Source organism: Diceros bicornis, chromosome 21, assembly GCF_020826845.1.
Source record: "Diceros bicornis minor isolate mBicDic1 chromosome 21, mDicBic1.mat.cur, whole genome shotgun sequence".
Taxonomy (NCBI): domain Eukaryota; kingdom Metazoa; phylum Chordata; class Mammalia; order Perissodactyla; family Rhinocerotidae; genus Diceros; species Diceros bicornis.
Genome location: NC_080760.1, coordinates 39,866,211 through 39,885,014, shown reverse-complemented (window position 1 = coordinate 39,885,014; position 18,804 = coordinate 39,866,211). Strand labels below are relative to the sequence as shown.

General features: G+C 36.9%; 1 protein-coding gene across 4 annotated transcripts in view; it reads left to right on the top strand.

Annotated features, from left to right (window-relative positions):
- Positions 1-18,804, top strand: part of TATDN1 (TatD DNase domain containing 1) — a 41,042-nt gene that overhangs the window by 10,402 nt on the left and 11,836 nt on the right. For 3 of the 4 annotated variants that reach the window (XM_058564904.1, XM_058564907.1, XM_058564905.1), the window contains exons 2-9: positions 1,964-2,029; positions 3,998-4,047; positions 6,825-6,888; positions 8,564-8,707; positions 8,808-8,850; positions 16,068-16,153; positions 16,244-16,284; positions 18,579-18,655. In XM_058564904.1, the coding sequence (XP_058420887.1) occupies positions 1,964-2,029; positions 3,998-4,047; positions 6,825-6,888; positions 8,564-8,707; positions 8,808-8,850; positions 16,068-16,153; positions 16,244-16,284; positions 18,579-18,655 (571 nt within the window). Of the gene's footprint in view, positions 1-1,963; positions 2,030-3,997; positions 4,048-6,824; positions 6,889-6,918; positions 6,964-8,563; positions 8,708-8,807; positions 8,851-16,067; positions 16,154-16,243; positions 16,285-18,578; positions 18,656-18,804 lie in introns of those variants that run through there. The other variant, XM_058564908.1, reaches the window with a different exon arrangement.

The window sequence follows — 18,804 nt, the reverse complement described above, 5'->3', positions numbered from 1 at the left end:
ATCTAATTTCCTATCCTTACTTGAAAAGAAAGTAGATGCTGTTTTCTTGTGATCTGGGCCATTCCACAGAAGCCCTATATTGTATTTATAATATTCGATGGTGTTTTTGTGTTAGTAGCCCTTTAAAAAGGGTACTAGTTGTGAATTCATCTCTTACCTTCTATTGACATATATGCCGTTGCCCAAATATCTTTAAAGTTTTCTGCTTTGTGCCTTTCTCTTGCTGTTTCAAATGCCTGGAATACTCTCCCCACCATCTCTTGGATTATCCAAACTCCCATTCATCTTTCAAGGCCTATCTTAATGTTGAAGCAGCACAGCTCACTGAGGGCCAGCTTGGCAGAAATCAGAGTGCAAATATGCCAAGAAGAAGCTGAAACTCAGCAGAAATAATATGGGGGTCTCTTGGCAGGCAACTGTCCCCCACCACGAACTTGGAGATTCTCTTAGTGCTGAAGGCTAAAGGGTGTGTATTTTAAGTCAAGAAGGCATTTTTATTGCCCATAGCCATCACAATCTGACTTCACATGTTGTCCTTCCCCTGTTCCCTTATGTTCTACAGCAGGATTTATCCAGAACAGCATTTGATTTTTTGGGGATCAGATAATTCTTTGTTGTGAGAGGCTATCCTGTGTATTGTAGGATATTTAGCAGCATCCATGGCCTCATGCCTAGATGCCAGTAGCACTCCTCTCAGTTGTGACAACTAGAAATGAATACAGACATTGCTAAGTGTGGTGTGTGTGGGGAGGGGGGAGGTTAGAAGAGAGGGCTGCAAAATTGCTCTCCAGTGAGAACCACGTTGTGCTCTACAGGCACAGTGAATTTCTTCTGGTCTCCTAGGTATAGTGTGTACCTACACACATCTGTATGGAGAATGTCCTTTCCGTTTATCAGCTTGTAAGCTTTAGCTTTCTTCTGTGAAGCTTTTCTCGTCATCCTTGTAGGGCTCCTACTGTGTGCCAACCATTATGCTGGGTTCTAGGGATACAGCAATGAAGAAGATAAACATTTCTTGCCTTGTGTTGCTTACAGTCTAGTTTATTATATCACAAATTATATTTGTAGTTCCCATATAAACTATAAATTCCTGACGGGCAGGAGCCAAATATTCATTTCTGTATCTTCTAATTCCTTACCTAGTATTTGGCACAGAATTGGTCTTCATAAGTATTTGGTGAATAAAGGAAATAAATAATTTATTCCCCTCTCTGCGTCTCACTTGCATTACCCTAATTCAGGTTCTCTTCATTGCAAATGTGAACTCTTGTCTGTTTCCAAATGAGATATCCTAACTCCGTTTGCCCCCTTCATATCCCACCTTCTGCAAAGACACCAGGTTGAGATGTCCAGAATACAAACCTTACTCCTCTGCTTAAAAGCCATCGGTGCTGCTTGTTGCATCTGGTATTTTGTAGACAAGTGTCTGTAACATAGCTGAGTCTGGCGTTTTCTGGCCACTTCCTTCCCTACACTTCTCTCCAGCAGCCAGAATGGCCTGTAGCTCTCCACAATCTCTGTGATATTTCACACCCTGAATGCTTTGCTTCTGCTGCTTCCTCTGTCTGCAATTTCCCCTCTTCTATTGGGTAACTCTAACTCATCTTGTAAGATTGAGTTTAGGGATCCCTTCTTTCTGGAAGCCTTTTCTGGGCCAGCTACCAGACTAGGTTGAGTGTTCCTCTTCTATGTCCCACAGTGCCAGGTCTACTTGTAATGTTTCTTAATTGTCTGTCAGTGGGTCTGCCTTCCCAATTCTGCAGTGAGTTTCTTGAGAGCAGGAATTGTGTCTTACTCTGTGTATCCCAGGTGTCTAGCACAGTAATTGTCAAGCAGTAGGCCACTTAGATTTTGTGTGAATGAAGGTGTGAATGAAAAGTTTAGTAACAGGAGCTTTTATTTAAAGTAGGAGTTTCAAATAGAGGCTCTTAATGATTAATCATTTTGGTTTTGCTTTCCACAGATATTGGTATCAACTTGACAGATCCTATGTTCAGAGGAATTTATAGGGGGGTTCAAAAGCATCAAGGTAAATGTTCCTTTTATTAAGGTAAACAGTTTCTCTCTGAAGACAAATTTCCTGCTTCAAGGAGATGATCGTGAAAAGCATAATCCACACTTAGATTTGAAATGTTAAAGGATTTATTAATCATCTTGGATAAAACTGTGAACAAAGTGAAACATGTAGAAGCTATGTTAGTAAACCATGATCATGAACATTTATAAAGCACCTATTATATCAAAGTGTTTTCAAGCCCTTGTTTTCCCTAGAAGTTTATGATCTTGAACATGGAACTTTAAATAACCATATACATAAAAGCCAATAATAGTTGACTGTTTAATTAATCTTTTAAGCAGTTGAACTGTATGGCATGTAAGTCAAAAATCACATACAGTTGAACATCAGTATAATATCTGTTCTTTTGAAAACATTCTCAGCTGGGTGGCAGAGTGGTAATGTGATTAAGGAGGAGGTGCAGTGCTGTCCACCTTCCCTGTCTTGCCTGTTCCCCTTTCCATCCGAGTCCTGTAAGAGCCCAGATATGTACAGTGTAGGTGGGAATAGATGGGAGTACCTCAAAGACTGATGGAAAGCTTAGCCAGAAGCACAATGGCTTATATTTATCACATCAAGTTCATTTAAAAGGCATATTTTGTCAGCTGAGGTGACTAAGCAGGAAATGATGGTGACAAGTTTTTGAAAGCACAATTCCTCCAATAAACTAGTCTGAATATTGCCTCGGAAAATTACTATACTTGTTATTCTGTAAATGCCAACAGGAAAATTTGGTTTTGTGGTTCTGGATGATGTAGAATTGCACATTTCAACAAGCTAAGTCAGAAGCTAATCTTATTTGCTTCTAGGTGATACTAAGTGAAAGCTTCTCTAAATATGGGGAATGTTGAAAGAAGAAAAGTAAATGTTAGCCTTCATAAGTTTTACCTCAAAACTTAGCTTTTCTACTTGCTTTAGAAGTTGAGATGATGTTTTATGTTTTATAAGATGTTACTTATATACTACAGGCTATTGAATAAATTACATTCTGCTTTTCTTGCCTTTGTAGCGTTTAATAGATTTTATGCTTTGTGACTCTGTATGTATGTTTGTATACTTGTGTCCATGAAATAAGTTTTATTGTGATCAATGTCAGTATTACTCTAGTTTATAATATCTGGCAAAACTGGTTGCCCTACTTAGTGTAAGTTCACTAAGTTGATATTTTTTGTCTAAAAGAAATTTTGTAGCTACTCTAGAAGTAATAGTAATTGAATTCTAATCACATTTACTGTGACACTTAAATATGAAATTAATAAATGGATTTATTTGTATGATATAATTGTTTGATTTTGCTATCCATTTACCTCAGGCCTCTCAGAGCTTAGTAATCACTCTTGATCTCCACAGAAAAGTTTATTGTTACTTAACAGAGAATTTTGGGAAAAAGCAAAAAACAACTGTCAGAGAAAATAAAATTTATCCTTTCTCAATGGGAATAGTAATTTTAGAAATACAGCATTAACTGAAATCTACAAAGAGATGTTATATCATGTTTTGGGAGGCATTGCAGATGTACTCTGAAAAGCCCTAGTAGAAATAAACAATCTTAATGATTGTTTGTTTTTTATTTAAAAAAATATAATACTAATAAGTTTCAAATTCAGGGCAAGTAACTTAAATTGTAGTGAGCAAATTCATCTTTGGTTTGAACTTCCTTTTTTTTGTCACTTTCCACCTTTTGGTCAAGAGAATGAAAATACAATTAAATGGATAACTATTCATCAAGTTGGCTTATATGGGTTTCTTTTTTTTTTTTTTAAGGTTATCGCTAGCTCTGTTCTTATTTTATGATAAGTACTCATCAAATAGTATCGATGTGACTTTGATTTAGTAAATGTGATTGTTTCTATGTATTTTTCTTTCAAGAAGGGATAATTAAATTAGATAAGTAAATTTTTGTTTACCAGGTTTTCTTAATGCGGGGTTTATTTTTTACAGATGACTTACAGGATGTAATAGAGAGAGCTGTCCAGATTGGTGTTAAAAAGGTAGGTTAAAATTTTGTTTTTGTTACTCTTGAAATTTTTTTTAAAAACTAAATTTTGGTTAAAATACTGCAGAACAGAAGAAAAAGAGCTAATGCCACACTTGGCATTTTGGGATATGTGTTGTCAACATGTAATATTAGCAAGTTAAGGAGCTAAAATATCAAAATATTCTGTCCAGGGCAGTTTAAGTGACACAAACCTCATGGGGTAGTTCTGTGGGATCAGAAATGTCATAAATGGCAAAGTCTCTTTGAAAAAAATTTTTAAAACCTATTTGAATTACCAGGCTTCTTAAGAGGCAACTTTTAATAAATTTTATAACATAATTTAGCATTTGTTAGAATTAAGCAATCATCAAAAAGACATGTGTCTGTCACTAAGTTTAGCTTTTATAGTTGGGTATGCCATGTCAAATAACTGAGAGGACACTTTAATTTTTACAGAAATAATTTGATTATCAGGAAAATTCCTAGTACTTTTTAGAGAGTTCTCAGCAAATGAATAGCGAGCTCAGTGTCAAACTCTTTGAATAGATATTTCCTTTTAATTAGTACTTTTTAAAAGTAGCAAGCCAGCCCACACATGCACACAGGAAATAAGGTTAAATTCCATAGTGTGGTGTCAGGACATTTGGTAGCTACTGCTTCTAGGTTGAATAACCCTAGTTTTAAAAAGTGACACTGCTGACCACATGAGTTCTGCAGTCTCCAACTCTAAAATTGTATTAGTTATTCATAAGTAATGAGAAAGAATAAATGTTACAACATTAGTTTCTCATTATGTGGTCATTCTCTGCTTGGTAAATCACTTTATAAAATGCTCTTTTGCAAACTTTGAAATACTAAGCTCCTAAATTTTCGTGTGTCAGCCGTGAATAGTTTAATCTTAACATTTGTAGTCTCACACACACACACACACACACACACACGGATTTAGGAATGACAGAACTGAAATGAAATTTACTTGGATGTGGTTCCAAATTGAAATTTAATTCAGTACCTTGCAGATATATTTTAGTGATTAAAAGCACAGTTATGGCATCACAAACCTGGGTTCCAGCCCCAGCTTCCTTCTTCAAAGCTTTATAACCTGGGGTCCTTCATCTCTCTAGACTTCAGTTTTCTCATCCATAAATCGAGAATGATAATAGGACCCAATTAATAGAGTCCTTGTGAGGGTGAAATAAAATATGGAACGCAAGGCACTGGGTATTGTACCTGGCATAAAGTACACAACCTTTGTTGTGTTTATGGTGGAAGCTGCCATCATCCCATCATCATCATCATCGCTGTGAACTGGGAGAGGAAATTATGTCCTTATTTTTTCATCTACATGGAAAAGTTAAAATAAAAGGTAGACTTGATTAGAAACTATTTTACATAATTGAAATACTGGATGTAGGCACTTGGTCTTACATTAAAGAATTAGGTATTGTTTGTAAACAATAAAGTTTTCCCAATATTTTTGTTAATATCTTATAATCCTATGTTTTACAGGCAGTTGAGGATTTAATTATGGCTATCAGTTCCCTGAATAGATATTCAGTGTCTGTCATATTAGAAGTTTAAGTTGCTATATGAAAATGTCTGTTTATCATTTGCACTTCCTCCTGTGTTTTATGTGTTTTCTCTTTAGCTGTGTACCTAGAATGGATTCTTCATTTTAGCTCAGTGAGACTCTTGAAGTATGCTTTAAAAAATATACATCAGTGTGCTTAAATTGCTTCTTTAGAAGAATGTGCACTTAAGCAGCACTGCCTCAGTAGTCACTGTCAGCACATAGCCCTTTGGTGACATTTTCCTTTTATCCAGTTAGCAAAGATGGTGTTCTGATTGCAGGTGGACTCTGATGGCTGTTTCTGTGGACGTATGCTGCTTTGCCAAGAGCCATAAATTTCCCTACAAAGAATGCACCAATATACATTAAATAATCCAGTGATTCTCAAACTTTTGGTCTCAGAATCCCATCACATTCTTTAATATTATTGAGGACCTCAAAGAGCTTCTGTTTATGTGGGTTTTAGCTATCAATATATACTGTATTATAAATTAAAACAGAGAAAAATTTAAAGTATCTATTTATTAATTCATTCTAAAATAACAGTAAACCATTATATAACATAAATAGCATATTTTTATGAAAAATAAGTGTTTTCCAAACCAGAAAGATTTAGTGACATGAGTGGAATTGTTTGACTTTTTTTTACATCTCTCTAATGTCTGGCTTAATAGAAGTCTGCTGACCTTTCATATCTGTTTCTGCAGTCAATCTGTTGTAGCCTCTGAAATACCTCATTGAACACTTGAGACAGAATGAGAATGAAAAAGGCAAATAACATCTTAGTATTATTAGGAAAATAGTTTTGACCTCACATATCCCCTGGGGGCTCCAGGACCACACTTGGAAAACTGTTGAATTAATCAGCACTACTGAATCTCTAATTTAGATTAACAGAATTCTAAATTCAGAGGTCTTTAGTTATTCAGGCTTTTATAACATGATCTCTGTCCTTAAGGAACTCAGGGTCTAGTAGGAAAGCCAGATGTGTGAATACATTTTAATAGGAAGGAGTGTAGTGTGGGGGAGGTAGAAAGAGGGGGAGTAGTCAGGGACCACTCTACATAGGAGGTGATCTTTCAGCTGAATTTTAAAGGAAGGGTACATGTGTGACAGTCAAAGAGAGAAAAGCGTTCTGGAAAAAAGTAGCAGGAAAGCATATTTGGGAAACTTGTTGATACCCTGTTAAAATGGGCTTATTTTATTTCTTTCTGTTTCAGTTTATGATTACAGGTGGAAATCTACAAGACAGTAAAGATGCACTGCATTTGGCACAAACAAATGGTATCCTCATATTACTTGTACCAAAAAAAAAAATATGAATTAAGTTATTTTGAAGAAGTCTGAGAACTGCCTCAGGTACAATACAATGGATCATGACTGTAGTAACAACAGGAAAATAGACTGATTTCAATGGGACATGATTAAGATGAAAAAATTCAAAGTGCCCATTTGTATATCAGATACTTGATAAAACCCTCTCATTGTACTTTGTAAGGATTATTTTAAAATTTCAGTTAATGAGAATTAAGTTCACCGGGTATATTATTTAACCTCAAATATTCCTGATGCTATGAAAATGCTGTGAATAGCAGTGGAGCATTGTCTGATAATAGCACTGGAAGGGGAGAGGATGGCGCTAAAAGACGGGGCAGCGTTTCGCTCTGCTGTACACAGGGTCACTAGGAGTTGGAGTTGACTCGACGGCACTAAGAAAAATTCATGATGTAGAATTTTTGTGTGTATATTGTAATGTGTTTAAGATATGAGTTGCTTTTTATTTGCTCTTTTTTAACTTAAGCTGTGAAAGATCATTTATTAAATATTTATCATGCAGACCAGACACTGTGCAAGGCCCCAGGAATGCAAGTACTGATATGGTTTATAATTCCTTATATGCTCACTTTATGTTCATACATTTTTGCATTTATTTAAAATCTACAAAGTTTTGGAGTTAGTTCCCAAAAGAATCCTAGTTACATAAAATACCCCCTTTATCTGGCATTCATTTACTTACCCTCTTTTTTTCTTTTTGGCATGCTTCATGTGCTAGACACTGAAGAATTAGGTATTCCACGTTAGCTTTCAAAATATTGATTTATTTATTAAAAGCTATTTTTTATGGAAATCTTCCTAAAATACATATTTCAGGAACCACTGACACTTTAGTGATTAAGGCCATAAAGATAACTATCTTTCCAGAAGCAGTTGAGGTATATAAGAATATTGTCTTCCATACTTGATATCCCCAAACAGATGCTTTTAAAAGGTCTCAAATCTCCATTGTCAGCCATCTCCCACTCCTCTCCATGTACCCGTGTCCTCACTGCTTTAAAAGCTGCCTCCTTTTGAATGTAAACATCTGCATGAGAGCCTGAGGAGGGCGCCACACCTCTCCAAAGGGTTCAGGGGCAAGCACCTTAAGCCACTCAGAAGCCCTTTTTAACTTGATATTTGTGTTCCATACAATTAAAGCTATCAAAGTATGGCCTCCATAGAAGTCAGCTTTATTTTTTATTAGAAAAACAAATCCCCCTTCCACCTCTTTAAGTCACCCTTTTTAAAGGGAAGGAATACATTTTAACTGTTATATTAAATATGTGAAATAAGACAGTCACATGAACAGTGAATATAAAAGATAAAATTAGGTTATGACATTTCATTCTACAACAGATTGTTTCATTTTCCATTCTACAAGGCTCAGTAAAGACCAAGCTTTAGAAAGAACTGAATTAATTATTTTTACCAGTATGTTAAGACAGTTTTCATATTCATGTCCTTTGTTAAGGTATTCCAAAGATTCTTATGTGCTTAACTTAATGCAGTTCTTGTAGTTTGAAGTTTATGGCTATTGTTAAAAATTAACCAGTTGAAATTATTTGATATTCTATCATTTTTGCATATTAAAAATAAGTATGGAAAAGTATTTTGAAAATAATCCTAAGACATTTTGTGCTAGATATGTTTTTCAGTACAGTTGGATGTCATCCTACAAGATGTGATGAATTTGAAAAGAATAACCCTGATCTTTACCTAAGGGAGTTGCTAAATCTTGCCGAAAACAACAAAGGGAAAGTTGTAGCAATAGGGGAATGTGGACTCGGTAAGTGGCAACCTAGCCCCATTTGAGTAACTGTTTGAAAATGATTGATTTGTTCTGTACAAGTCATGAGTAATTATTGATTCTTTTTTATCTTTTAAAGATTTTGACCGACTGCAGTTTTGTCCTAAAGATACTCAGCTCAAGTAAGGAAATCGGTTGACTTGAGGAATTATTGTAAAATCTTGAGTGATTTTTTAATTGCTTTTATCAGTTTAGAATGTAGTTGGATTAAGCGTCGGGATTTTTTGCTTTCCCCTTCGATATATCAAATGTTAAGTGAAACAAATTCTGTGCATACTCGCATGTAATTCATAAGGGATGGAAGCATATAGTTCCCGAGTTCACTAACCATCTAATTTGATTTTAACGTTAGAAATAAGGGTGAGTTTTACATGAAGGAGACTTTTTTGTTGTTTTTTTGTTTAATAAATGCATTCATACATGAACCATTCCAGTGAAATGAATTAAATTCAATGTGGGGAGTATGATTTAAGAGCAAGGGTTATTAAAAAGAGACTATAGGATCAATCACCAAAGCTAGAAAAGCATAGTTCACTCTTGCTGGGCATTGGATCTGGTCAGTTTGGAACGTGAGAATGTTTTCATAGGAGCCATGTTGAGAGTGATGGCTTCTGAGAAAATTCCGAAGCCCACAAGCCTCGGGACTTCCTTCAACCCGTTACCTGCAGCTTTTAGCTGGAGCTCCTGTCGTCACACTGGGGGGCAGTGTTACAGGCTGAAAAGAAAAATTAGGTCATAGCCTTAATTTAAGACATGAGCATTTTGTTGAATTTAGAAACAGTGTATTAATTATCAAGATGATAAAGCATTAGAAGGAGCTTCCAAAGGAAGTTAATTAATTATTCGTCCATTCAACAAATATTTATAGAGTAATATGTGCCGGAAACTGCTGGGAACGCAGTATACAAAAATATGAGTAAGGTATAATATCTGTCCCTAAAGCCATTTAAGAAGAAACAACCCTCCATCCTGCTTAGTTTTTCTTATGCACAAAGGAGGAGTCTGGACCAAATTCTCTCAAGATACCATCTACCTCTATTATAATATTTAATAATTAACCATTTTTTGTCATCTGATCTTGATTAAGCCAGTGACTTGATCGCCTGAAAGGATTTTTTCAAATTATACATGCCAAAGTGTACTTCCTCCCCCACTCCCCTGCCCCGACACAGACACAATCCCAGTATGTCCAGCCCAGTTGAAAATGCTTTTATGAGGAGTAGGTTGACTAGTGAGTTTGTCACACCCTAGACTTCAAGCTCCAGAATTCCTGGAGTGTGAAGGACCATAGCCAAGTGACATAGGATGGGTTAGAGTAATCTTCTATGAACTCTTTGCTTCAGGCCTCTCATGTATATAACCTTTCCAGAGCTGTTTAGTTACTGGCATATTATTTGCTGTGTTTTTCAGAGATGTTCACATGTTTCCCTGTAGGATTACTGAATCCCTGTACCTCTCTTGAATATCATGTAGGTCAGCTCACTTAACCGTAAAAGTTCACGTATTCACGTTTAAATAGGAAAACAGTTGTCTGTCACAGTTTCTTAGGCTAAGCCCACAGATCGTAATTCCTCCACTTTAGGGTCTGTTTTAGGCCAAGATGAGCCTCGTGAGGCAAACAGACTGTGTGGTGTGACAATCAAGGGCAGTGGCATAGTCCCCCAAGATTTCTTGCCCATATGACTTTTCATCCAGATGAGTTAAAACTGATTCTAAAATGCAACCTAAATACTTTAAACTCAGTTTTGTTGTGTTAAATGAAAACATTGATAATATAAGTTCTATTTTTCTGCTGTGAGGATATTTCACCATCATCTTAATCAGAACATAAAACAATATGTATAGCAGGATATAGTTTATGCTTTAACACACATGCCAATTGTCCAGGTGTTAATCTGTCATTTAGCGAGTTCAAACTCCATTCATTCAGTAAATGATTACCAAGTGCTTCCTCAGTGTGAAGCAAAGAAGAATAACACTAAGTTCTCATGTCTTTATAGACAAGAGAGGATATAAATAATTAAAACAGGTGGGAAAGTGCTATTGAAAAGGTATGTGAACAGCAGAGGGAAGGACTAACTTTCTGGGGGAGTCAGGTAGGGGTGTGAGCTTGGCCTCTTGCAGAGCAGGTAAAGCTAACAACGAACTAAAGTATGGTAGAAATTTTGAAAAGATGAGCAGTTCAGTTTGAGATTTTTTTTTAATTGTAAAACATGAAATGACATAGTAAAAAAAATGACACACCAGTAGTAATCACAGTTGGATTGTCGTTAAGGAAACAAGTACCTGTGTCTTCTGCCTTTTCTCCCTCCCTGTCCCCAGCAGGTACTGAGAGCACACAGCCCCTGTTCTCTGCACACACAGCACTTATTTCAGCTCTTCTCACATGGTACTGACAGTATGTGTGTGTTACCCCTTCCCCTCCCACAACAAACCATGTCTCTGAGTTTTTCAAAGGCACATACCAAGTCTACTCGTATTGTAGTTCCCATAGCACCTAGCACAGAACTAGCACGTTCGGTACCCAATAAGTGTTCCTTGAATTTTTAATAAGGAGGGAAGGGTCTTTTTGATTTCTGTAGAGCAGCATGGATAAAAAGCCTATAATTCAGCTTTTACTTTTGGGCCTATTCTTGGAAGAATTTAGATTTTGGTCTGCCCTTTTATACCATCTGAAACAACCAGTGTTTGATTTGTTTTAGTTTTGTTGTGTTTTTTAAGTAAAAACATAGTCAGAAAAAAGGAGATGTGTGAGAAGAGAAGATAAGTGTAATGGATTAGGAGGGAAAACAAAAAAAACTAATTTGCAGTAGACATAGTGTCTGAAAAATAATGGTGAGTAAAGGCTTTATATAACACTGAGTTAAAAGTAAGATCTTTGGAATCACCAGAGCTTTGAGTTGAATCATAACTGGCATTTGATGACTATATCCCTTTGTGAGATTTCCTCATCTTTAAAATCTAAAAATACCACTTACCTTTCTTAATATCTGGTATGTAAAGCTCATAGTCCTATGCCTGGCACAGAGAAAGTGCTCAATAAATTGTGGGTATTATTCTTAGAAATATTGCCATCCTAAAGAAAAATATTGGCTATAGTTTTTGTTTGGGGTTTTTGAAAAGTATTTTTTAAAGAGCAAAAAGCAAAGCAAAGTATGAAAACAAGGAAAAGTCCTGATTTATGGAAAGGATATGGATTTATGGAAAGATGATCCTTTCTGCATACCCTTGTTGATGTAAATAATCCATAATCAATCTATAAATCAAAATTGGGGTGAGTTTATTATTTTGAGGACCATAGCCCAGGGCCTTCCTTCCCTAAGGAAGGAAGGGCACCAAAGAAGTGAGGTGTACAGAGTGGTTATATACTGTCAAAGAGCATGTATCTCATATGATTGCAATGTCCCTTTTACAATAGCCACAAGATCACCCTGCCAGATTGCCCTGCCAGAATAGCTATTGATGGACACAGCTGGTAGCAGGTCTGCTGTCTCGATGGGCGTGGCTGGTGTCAGGTCTGTTGTCTCCGGCTGGGTGGTCACAGGATGAGTGCAGCAATCAAATCCTAGCCTAGGGAGAAACGCTTATCCTTAAGGAAATGCCAGTGTGTGGGAAGTTGCATCCTTATCTTAGGGGCATTTACTCTTCTCTTTGGGACATGGTAAAGCAGATACACAATGCATGTTTAAAGGCGACAGGCCCTTTTGGAAAAACAAACTCAGGCTGAATTAGTTTTACCCCAAATGTCTTCGTCATATGCTCCAGTATATCCTATTGCTTGCCATTTATTTATCACCCTGAGTTTTCGGTTTCTCGGCCTGGTGCTACACTCCTTTCCTTGTTGCAAGGTAGAGCTCTGTTCACTTGAGTGGGAGGAATTTGCTTTGGGCATTTTTCTTGGGGGTCTAAAATGTTAAAACCATGCAAGTCTTAAAAAAAAAATCAGACAAGATTTCAAAATAATCGTTTGGGGATTTAGGGGACCTCACAGATGAGTGGTTGAGGCATCAGCCAGCTTAGAGGAGGGACTGGCACCGAGGGTGAAGGTGTCATGGGGTAATGCTTTGGGTCCTCTGGATTCGCCTCCATCCTAATGAATAACAGCTGCTGCTCTGAAGCTGAACTTGTCAAGCCCTTGTCCTTGGTTATTGTTGACCCGAAAGTGTAAGAAGCAATCATCCAATCAGAAGCAGATTACAGCTTTGCTAAAATGAACAAATCTAACTCAAGTAAAGAATGATTCTCATTTATGAACTAAAAACAATCACAAATAAGTAAAAGCAGCAGAGAATTCTCTTAATAGGCGCCAGTTCCTGCCTTTTAACTCACATTGTTATTTCTAGTTACTATTGTGGGGTTTTCTTTCTTTAAAGACAGTAATCATTTGATGTTAAGTACCAATTATCCTCAATTTGTATCATTAGGAATAATTTTTTACTGTATGGCTTATGATACCTAGCTAGCTTGAACGCGTGGACCTTTTGCTCAAATTATGCAAAATTCTGTAGACACCTTGCTTGGGCATCATAAATTGTACTTTTGCCTGCTCTGTGATTGGAAGGCTTATTTCCATGCTGATCATTAGAATCTGTAAATCTGTGGCTTGGCTCTGTGGCTTTGTACATAGAATTATGTATGAAAAAATTGTCAGTGTAGAGCGGGGAACACAGAGTGGAGAGTACGGTCTGCTCTGTGTAGCCAGGAGCCAGATGCGTAGTCAAGTCTACGGAATGACCGGAGCATACTTGATGCTGACATCTGAATTACTTCTGAGATTATGGAAAGGGTGCCTAGTAGTAATTATTAAAATCGTTTTTCTTCCAAGTTTTCATTTATATTTCCTACACTGTGAAATTTCAGCACTTTGTTAACTAAAAGTTTTTTTATTTATTCTAGCCCAGCAGAATCTGGAAAGGTGATTCAAAAACCTAAACATTGGGTGATAAAGACATAAACCACCAACTTTCAGAAGAATATTTCTTTAAGAAGTACATTTCTATTTTTAAATTCAAAATTTAGCATTTTCAAGAGTGCAAAGGGGTACTCCAGGAAAATAGTTGTCCTGCACTACAAGGAGACAAGATATAGGAAAATAGAGCAAAAGAGATTTAAGTTAAACACAGAGAAATTGTTTCCCCAAATCAGGGGGCCTAGAAGAGATAAACCCCTTTAAGAAAATAAGACACCTATTGTGCAAGTCCCGGTTTCACTTAAACTGCATGACCATTAATGAGAAGGAGAGGGAACAGTGTGCTGAAATGAAACCACATACAGAACACCGCACCCTGTTATATCCTCTGGGTATTGTCATTATACTCTGGGACCAGGAGGAGGCTTCTCTGAAATGCCACAGCTTTTGGTCATTTTGGCTGGGACTTGGAGTAAGAGCACTGGAGTTCTGGTTCCAAGGTTGTCATGTTGTGTGTTGTTATCTCGGACAAGGTCCTGCACCCCTCTGATACAAGCTCTTGTTCTGTCCTAGGGCTTTTTTGAGGAACAGATGAGATAATGGCATATGGCACTTGAAAAGCACCTTTTTTTTTTTTTTTTTTGGTGAGGAAGATTGGTCCCTGAGCTAACATCTGTGCCTGTCTTTCTGTACTTTGTATATGGGATGCTGCCACAGCATGGCTTGACGAGTGGTGTGTAGGTCCATGCCCGGGATCTGAACCCACAAACCCTGGGACACCAAAGTGGAGCATTCAAACTTAACCACTATACCACTGGGCTGGTCCCTGAAAAGCACTTTTTATAAAGTACTCTAAAATATTGAAGGTTGTCATTTTATCATGTAATTTTCATTTTTCTGAAAAATAGAGTACTTTAGTTTTTGTGCTATTTATTTAACAAATCCTTGCATTTAGTTTTTAAGGGAATCTTTCTTTTTGCTCAGTGGCAGTAATAATAGCACATAGGAGACATTGAGTATATGTGAAGCTTTGCTTGGCTTCTCACTGGAGTGAAGCGACTCCCACTGATGGGGCTCAGCGAGATCTGGCGGCAAGGGGCCAGTGGTGTATTTTCCATCACCAACACATACTGCAGGGAAAGGATCCCTCAGGTGGTGGGACGGTGTCCGCTTCACCTCCTGGGATTTGGGCAGAAAGCTAGTAAAAGTAATTATTTGGGGAAATAGCCCCTATTGCTGTAAACTTAAACCTTATAGCTCTTTACTTCCAGTGATCAATAGTAAAGTGCTACCTGCTTTACCCAGCAGTTATAATGGAAAAACTAACAAACATTTCTGAAATAATTTTGTAATCCCAGAAAATGAAGTACAGTAGTCCTCCTTTACATGGTTTCACTTTCCATGGTTTTCAGTTGCCTGTGGTCAACCTCGATCTGAAAATATTAAATGGAAAATTCCAGAAATAAACAATTCATAAGTTTTATAATTTTATTTATTTCCCCCAAAGCCCCAGTAGATAGTTGTGTGTCATAGCTGCACATCCTTCTAGTTGCTGTATGTGGGATGCAGCCTCAGCGTGGCCGGAGAAGCGGTGCCTTGGTGCGCGCCCAGGATCCGAACCCGGGCCTCCAGCAGTGGAGCGCACGCACTTCACCACTAAGCCACGGGGCCGGCCCCAATTCATAAGTTTTAAATTGTGCGCCATTCTGAGTAGCGTGATGAAATCTCCCACCATCCCGCTTGGGATGTGAATCATCCCTTTGTCCAATGTATCCACACTGTGTACACGACCCACTCATTAGTCACTTAGTAGCTGTCTAGGTCATCAGATCGATTGTTGTGGTGTCACAGTGCTTGTGTTCAGGTAATTCTTATTTTACTTAATGGCTGCAAAGTGCAAGAGTAGGGATGCTGGCAATTCCCACGTGCCAAAGAAGCCGTAAAGTGCTTCTTTTAAGTGAAAAGATGAAAGTTCTCTACTTAATAAGAAAAGAAAGAAAATTGTATGCTGAGGTTGCTAAAATTTATAGTAACTTTTATTACAGTATATTGTTATAATTTTTTTTGCTTTATTATTAGTTATTGTTGTTAATCTCTTACTGTGCTTAATTTATAAAATAAACTTTATCATAGGTATGTAGTATATAGGAAAAAACATAGTACATGTAGTGTTCGGTACTATCCGAGGTTTCAGGCATCCACGAGGGGTCTTGGAACATATCCTCTTCGGATAAGGGAGGACTATCTCTTTCAGGAAGTTGTGTGTTATAAAAGCCTTCAGCTAAGCCTGATATGTTTTAAATGTGAATTCACTATTTCTGTTCTATAATTTCTAGAGAATAAAAGTCCTTTAACTAAAAAAAATCATTTGACAGTTATTTTTCTCATGCTAAAAAAAATTTTTAACGAAATTTTTTTTGCACTGTGCAGATATTTTGAAAAACAGTTTGAACTGTCGGAACAAACAAAATTACCAATGTTTCTTCACTGTCGGAACTCACATGCTGAATTTTTGGGTGAGTTATAGCTAAAATCTCATTTAGAATTTAAGAATTTTGCAGAAGTCAAGCCATTTGCTAAAAGTTGTTTCTGTTTTTAATTCACAGACATAATGAAAAGAAATAGAGATCGGTGTGTAGGTGGAGTGGTAAGTGTGAAAGAGTTGTTTTTCATGTATGATGCACAAAAGCGTCTTGGTTAAGGTTGGCCTCTAAAGTAATTCAGGTGTCAGCAATAAAGTTATTAAGGTTCTCCCTCTTATTTGAAGGGCATATAAATTTACTGTTGAATCTATGGGCCAGATATAGTACAAACAGAAATCATACTGTTTTAATTACAGTTAGTTTGTTGAAAGTACAAGAATGAGTACAGAATTCTGTTCACAAGAAAACCCGTGAATTTACTCCCACACATTTTAATGGTGTGCCTGATATTCTTTTTCTCAGCCTCTTCTATCAGCCATTCTTTAATGTTCTTCAATTTAAATTTGGAGCAAAATATAAACTAATTTTAATATTTTTAAATATTCTAACATTGATTTCAGGTTTGCCGTCTTAATTTCTTGTCAACTGTATTCATTTACTATTATCACTCTGATTAGAGACTCAATTCTCCTTTCTGTAATTTGCTTCTGCTCTAAACATTTCTATATGATCATTTCCATCATTAGTCTTGAGACAGTTCCCATAAATATTATCTGCCTACTATTTAGCTCAGGTACCCATATTAATCTTTTTTGGATCATGGACTCCTTTGAAAATCTGCCTCAGAAAAATGCTCAAAAGGACAAATTTTCACATATAATTTTAGGAGAGACTCACTGGTCTCACATATAATTTTAGGAGAGACTCACTGGTCTCACACAGCAAAAGAGCTGTTATCCAGGTATATAAAATCACATAGTTATACTATGCCAACTGGGGAAAGAGGAAATGGCACTGAGCACTTAGTGTATACCCACATTGCATTGCTTTGATGGTTTCATATGTATTCTGTCAAGTTTTTAAAAGCCTCTGCTTCATGCTTCATACTACTAGTGATTGGCATGTTTTCTGCATTGCTGTGGTGTTCATATTACTGTGCACATTTCTATCTGTAGTTTACTGACCCTCTAATTTATTCCTTAGGAACTGTACTTGGGAATTGAGAGAGGCTTTCGTTAATGCCACTGGGATTACTGGTGGCGCTTACAACCTTCAGGCTCTCCCTCTCAGCCCATTTACTTTATTTCTAAATAAGAATTTACTTGGATGATTTTATAATAATTTAAAAAAATTAACAGCAGTAATAACAAGTGTTTGATTTTTATCAAAAAAAGAGATTGCCAAATAAAGAATTAACTAATTTTCTGAAATGGTTTATGAAGTCATATTTAAAATTATTTTGATATTAATAGAGGCTCTGTTTTCTAGTCAGCTGGAAATAATGAGGGGAAGAATAAAACTTGGGGCAGCTATGTAACACAGTTTTCTTTATTTTTGAGAAACATGTTATCCATACTATTCATACTCTCTGGATGCTGTAGTAATGTGACATCACTTGTGAGGTGTGTTCAAAGGAGTGTTGTTACTTATTGTTTTGATTACATAAATACATTCAAAGTGTGAGGAACTATGTTCTAACCCCTGTATCCTTGAAGGACAGAAACACCATCTCAGTCCTTTTTGCCTGCTGAGCTGATATTATTGACTGTGTAACAATTTACATTTTTGTATGTGTGAGGAAGATCGGCCCTGAGCTAACATCTGCCAGCCCTCCTCTTTTTTTTTTGCTGAGGAAGACTGGCCCTGGGCTAAGCTCCATGCCCATCTTCCCCCCCTTTATATGGGACGCCGCCACAGCATGGCCTGACAAGCGGTGCATCAGTGCGCGCCCGGGATCCGAACCGGCGAACCCCGGGCCGCTGCAGTGGAGCGTGCGCACTCAACCGCTTGTGCCACTGGGCCGGCCCCAACAATTTACATTTTTTTAAAAGTGACCTTCTCTCAGTCTCTTTATGGATCTTCTTAGAACCTGCCTCTTAAAAGTCATTTCTCTTTTAGAAAAAAGGATACTTGAACAGAAAGTGGAACAACACTTTAAAATACATTTTAAATAATTTTCTAACATTTCTAATTTTTCATCATGCTTTCCTCTGGCTCCCTACTCCAGTCCGTCTTCTTGGAGGTCCTGCAGAAACACTGGTGCAGAGATACCAGCACAGCCACCAAGAGAACTGCTAGGCAGCCATGTCCTTGTCATGTCAGTGGAGATGATGACAGGTTATAATTGTGAAATTCGATTTGAAAATAAAAATGGTAGGGGCCACCACATTTGAAACACTGTGGTCCAAAAATCCCTAATGCATCTATATTTTTGCTTAGAAAGTCATATTAATAATATTTAGAATTTTAAAGAAACAGTAATTATTATAATAATACAATTATACCTGTGTGTCCTCAGGTGCATTCGTTTGATGGTACCAAGGAAGCAGCAGCTGCTTTGATTGACTTGGATCTCTATATAGGATTGAATGGTTGGTAGGTCTTTAAGTTGTTTTTTGTTTGTGTTTTTAGCTTTTATAGTAAACAGATTCCTTAAATTGTTTTACAGTGAATTGCTGATAAAGATTTAAATTTATTTTTATTACAGTTTGTGTGTGTTTTGCATTGTTCTTGGCCTGTGAATT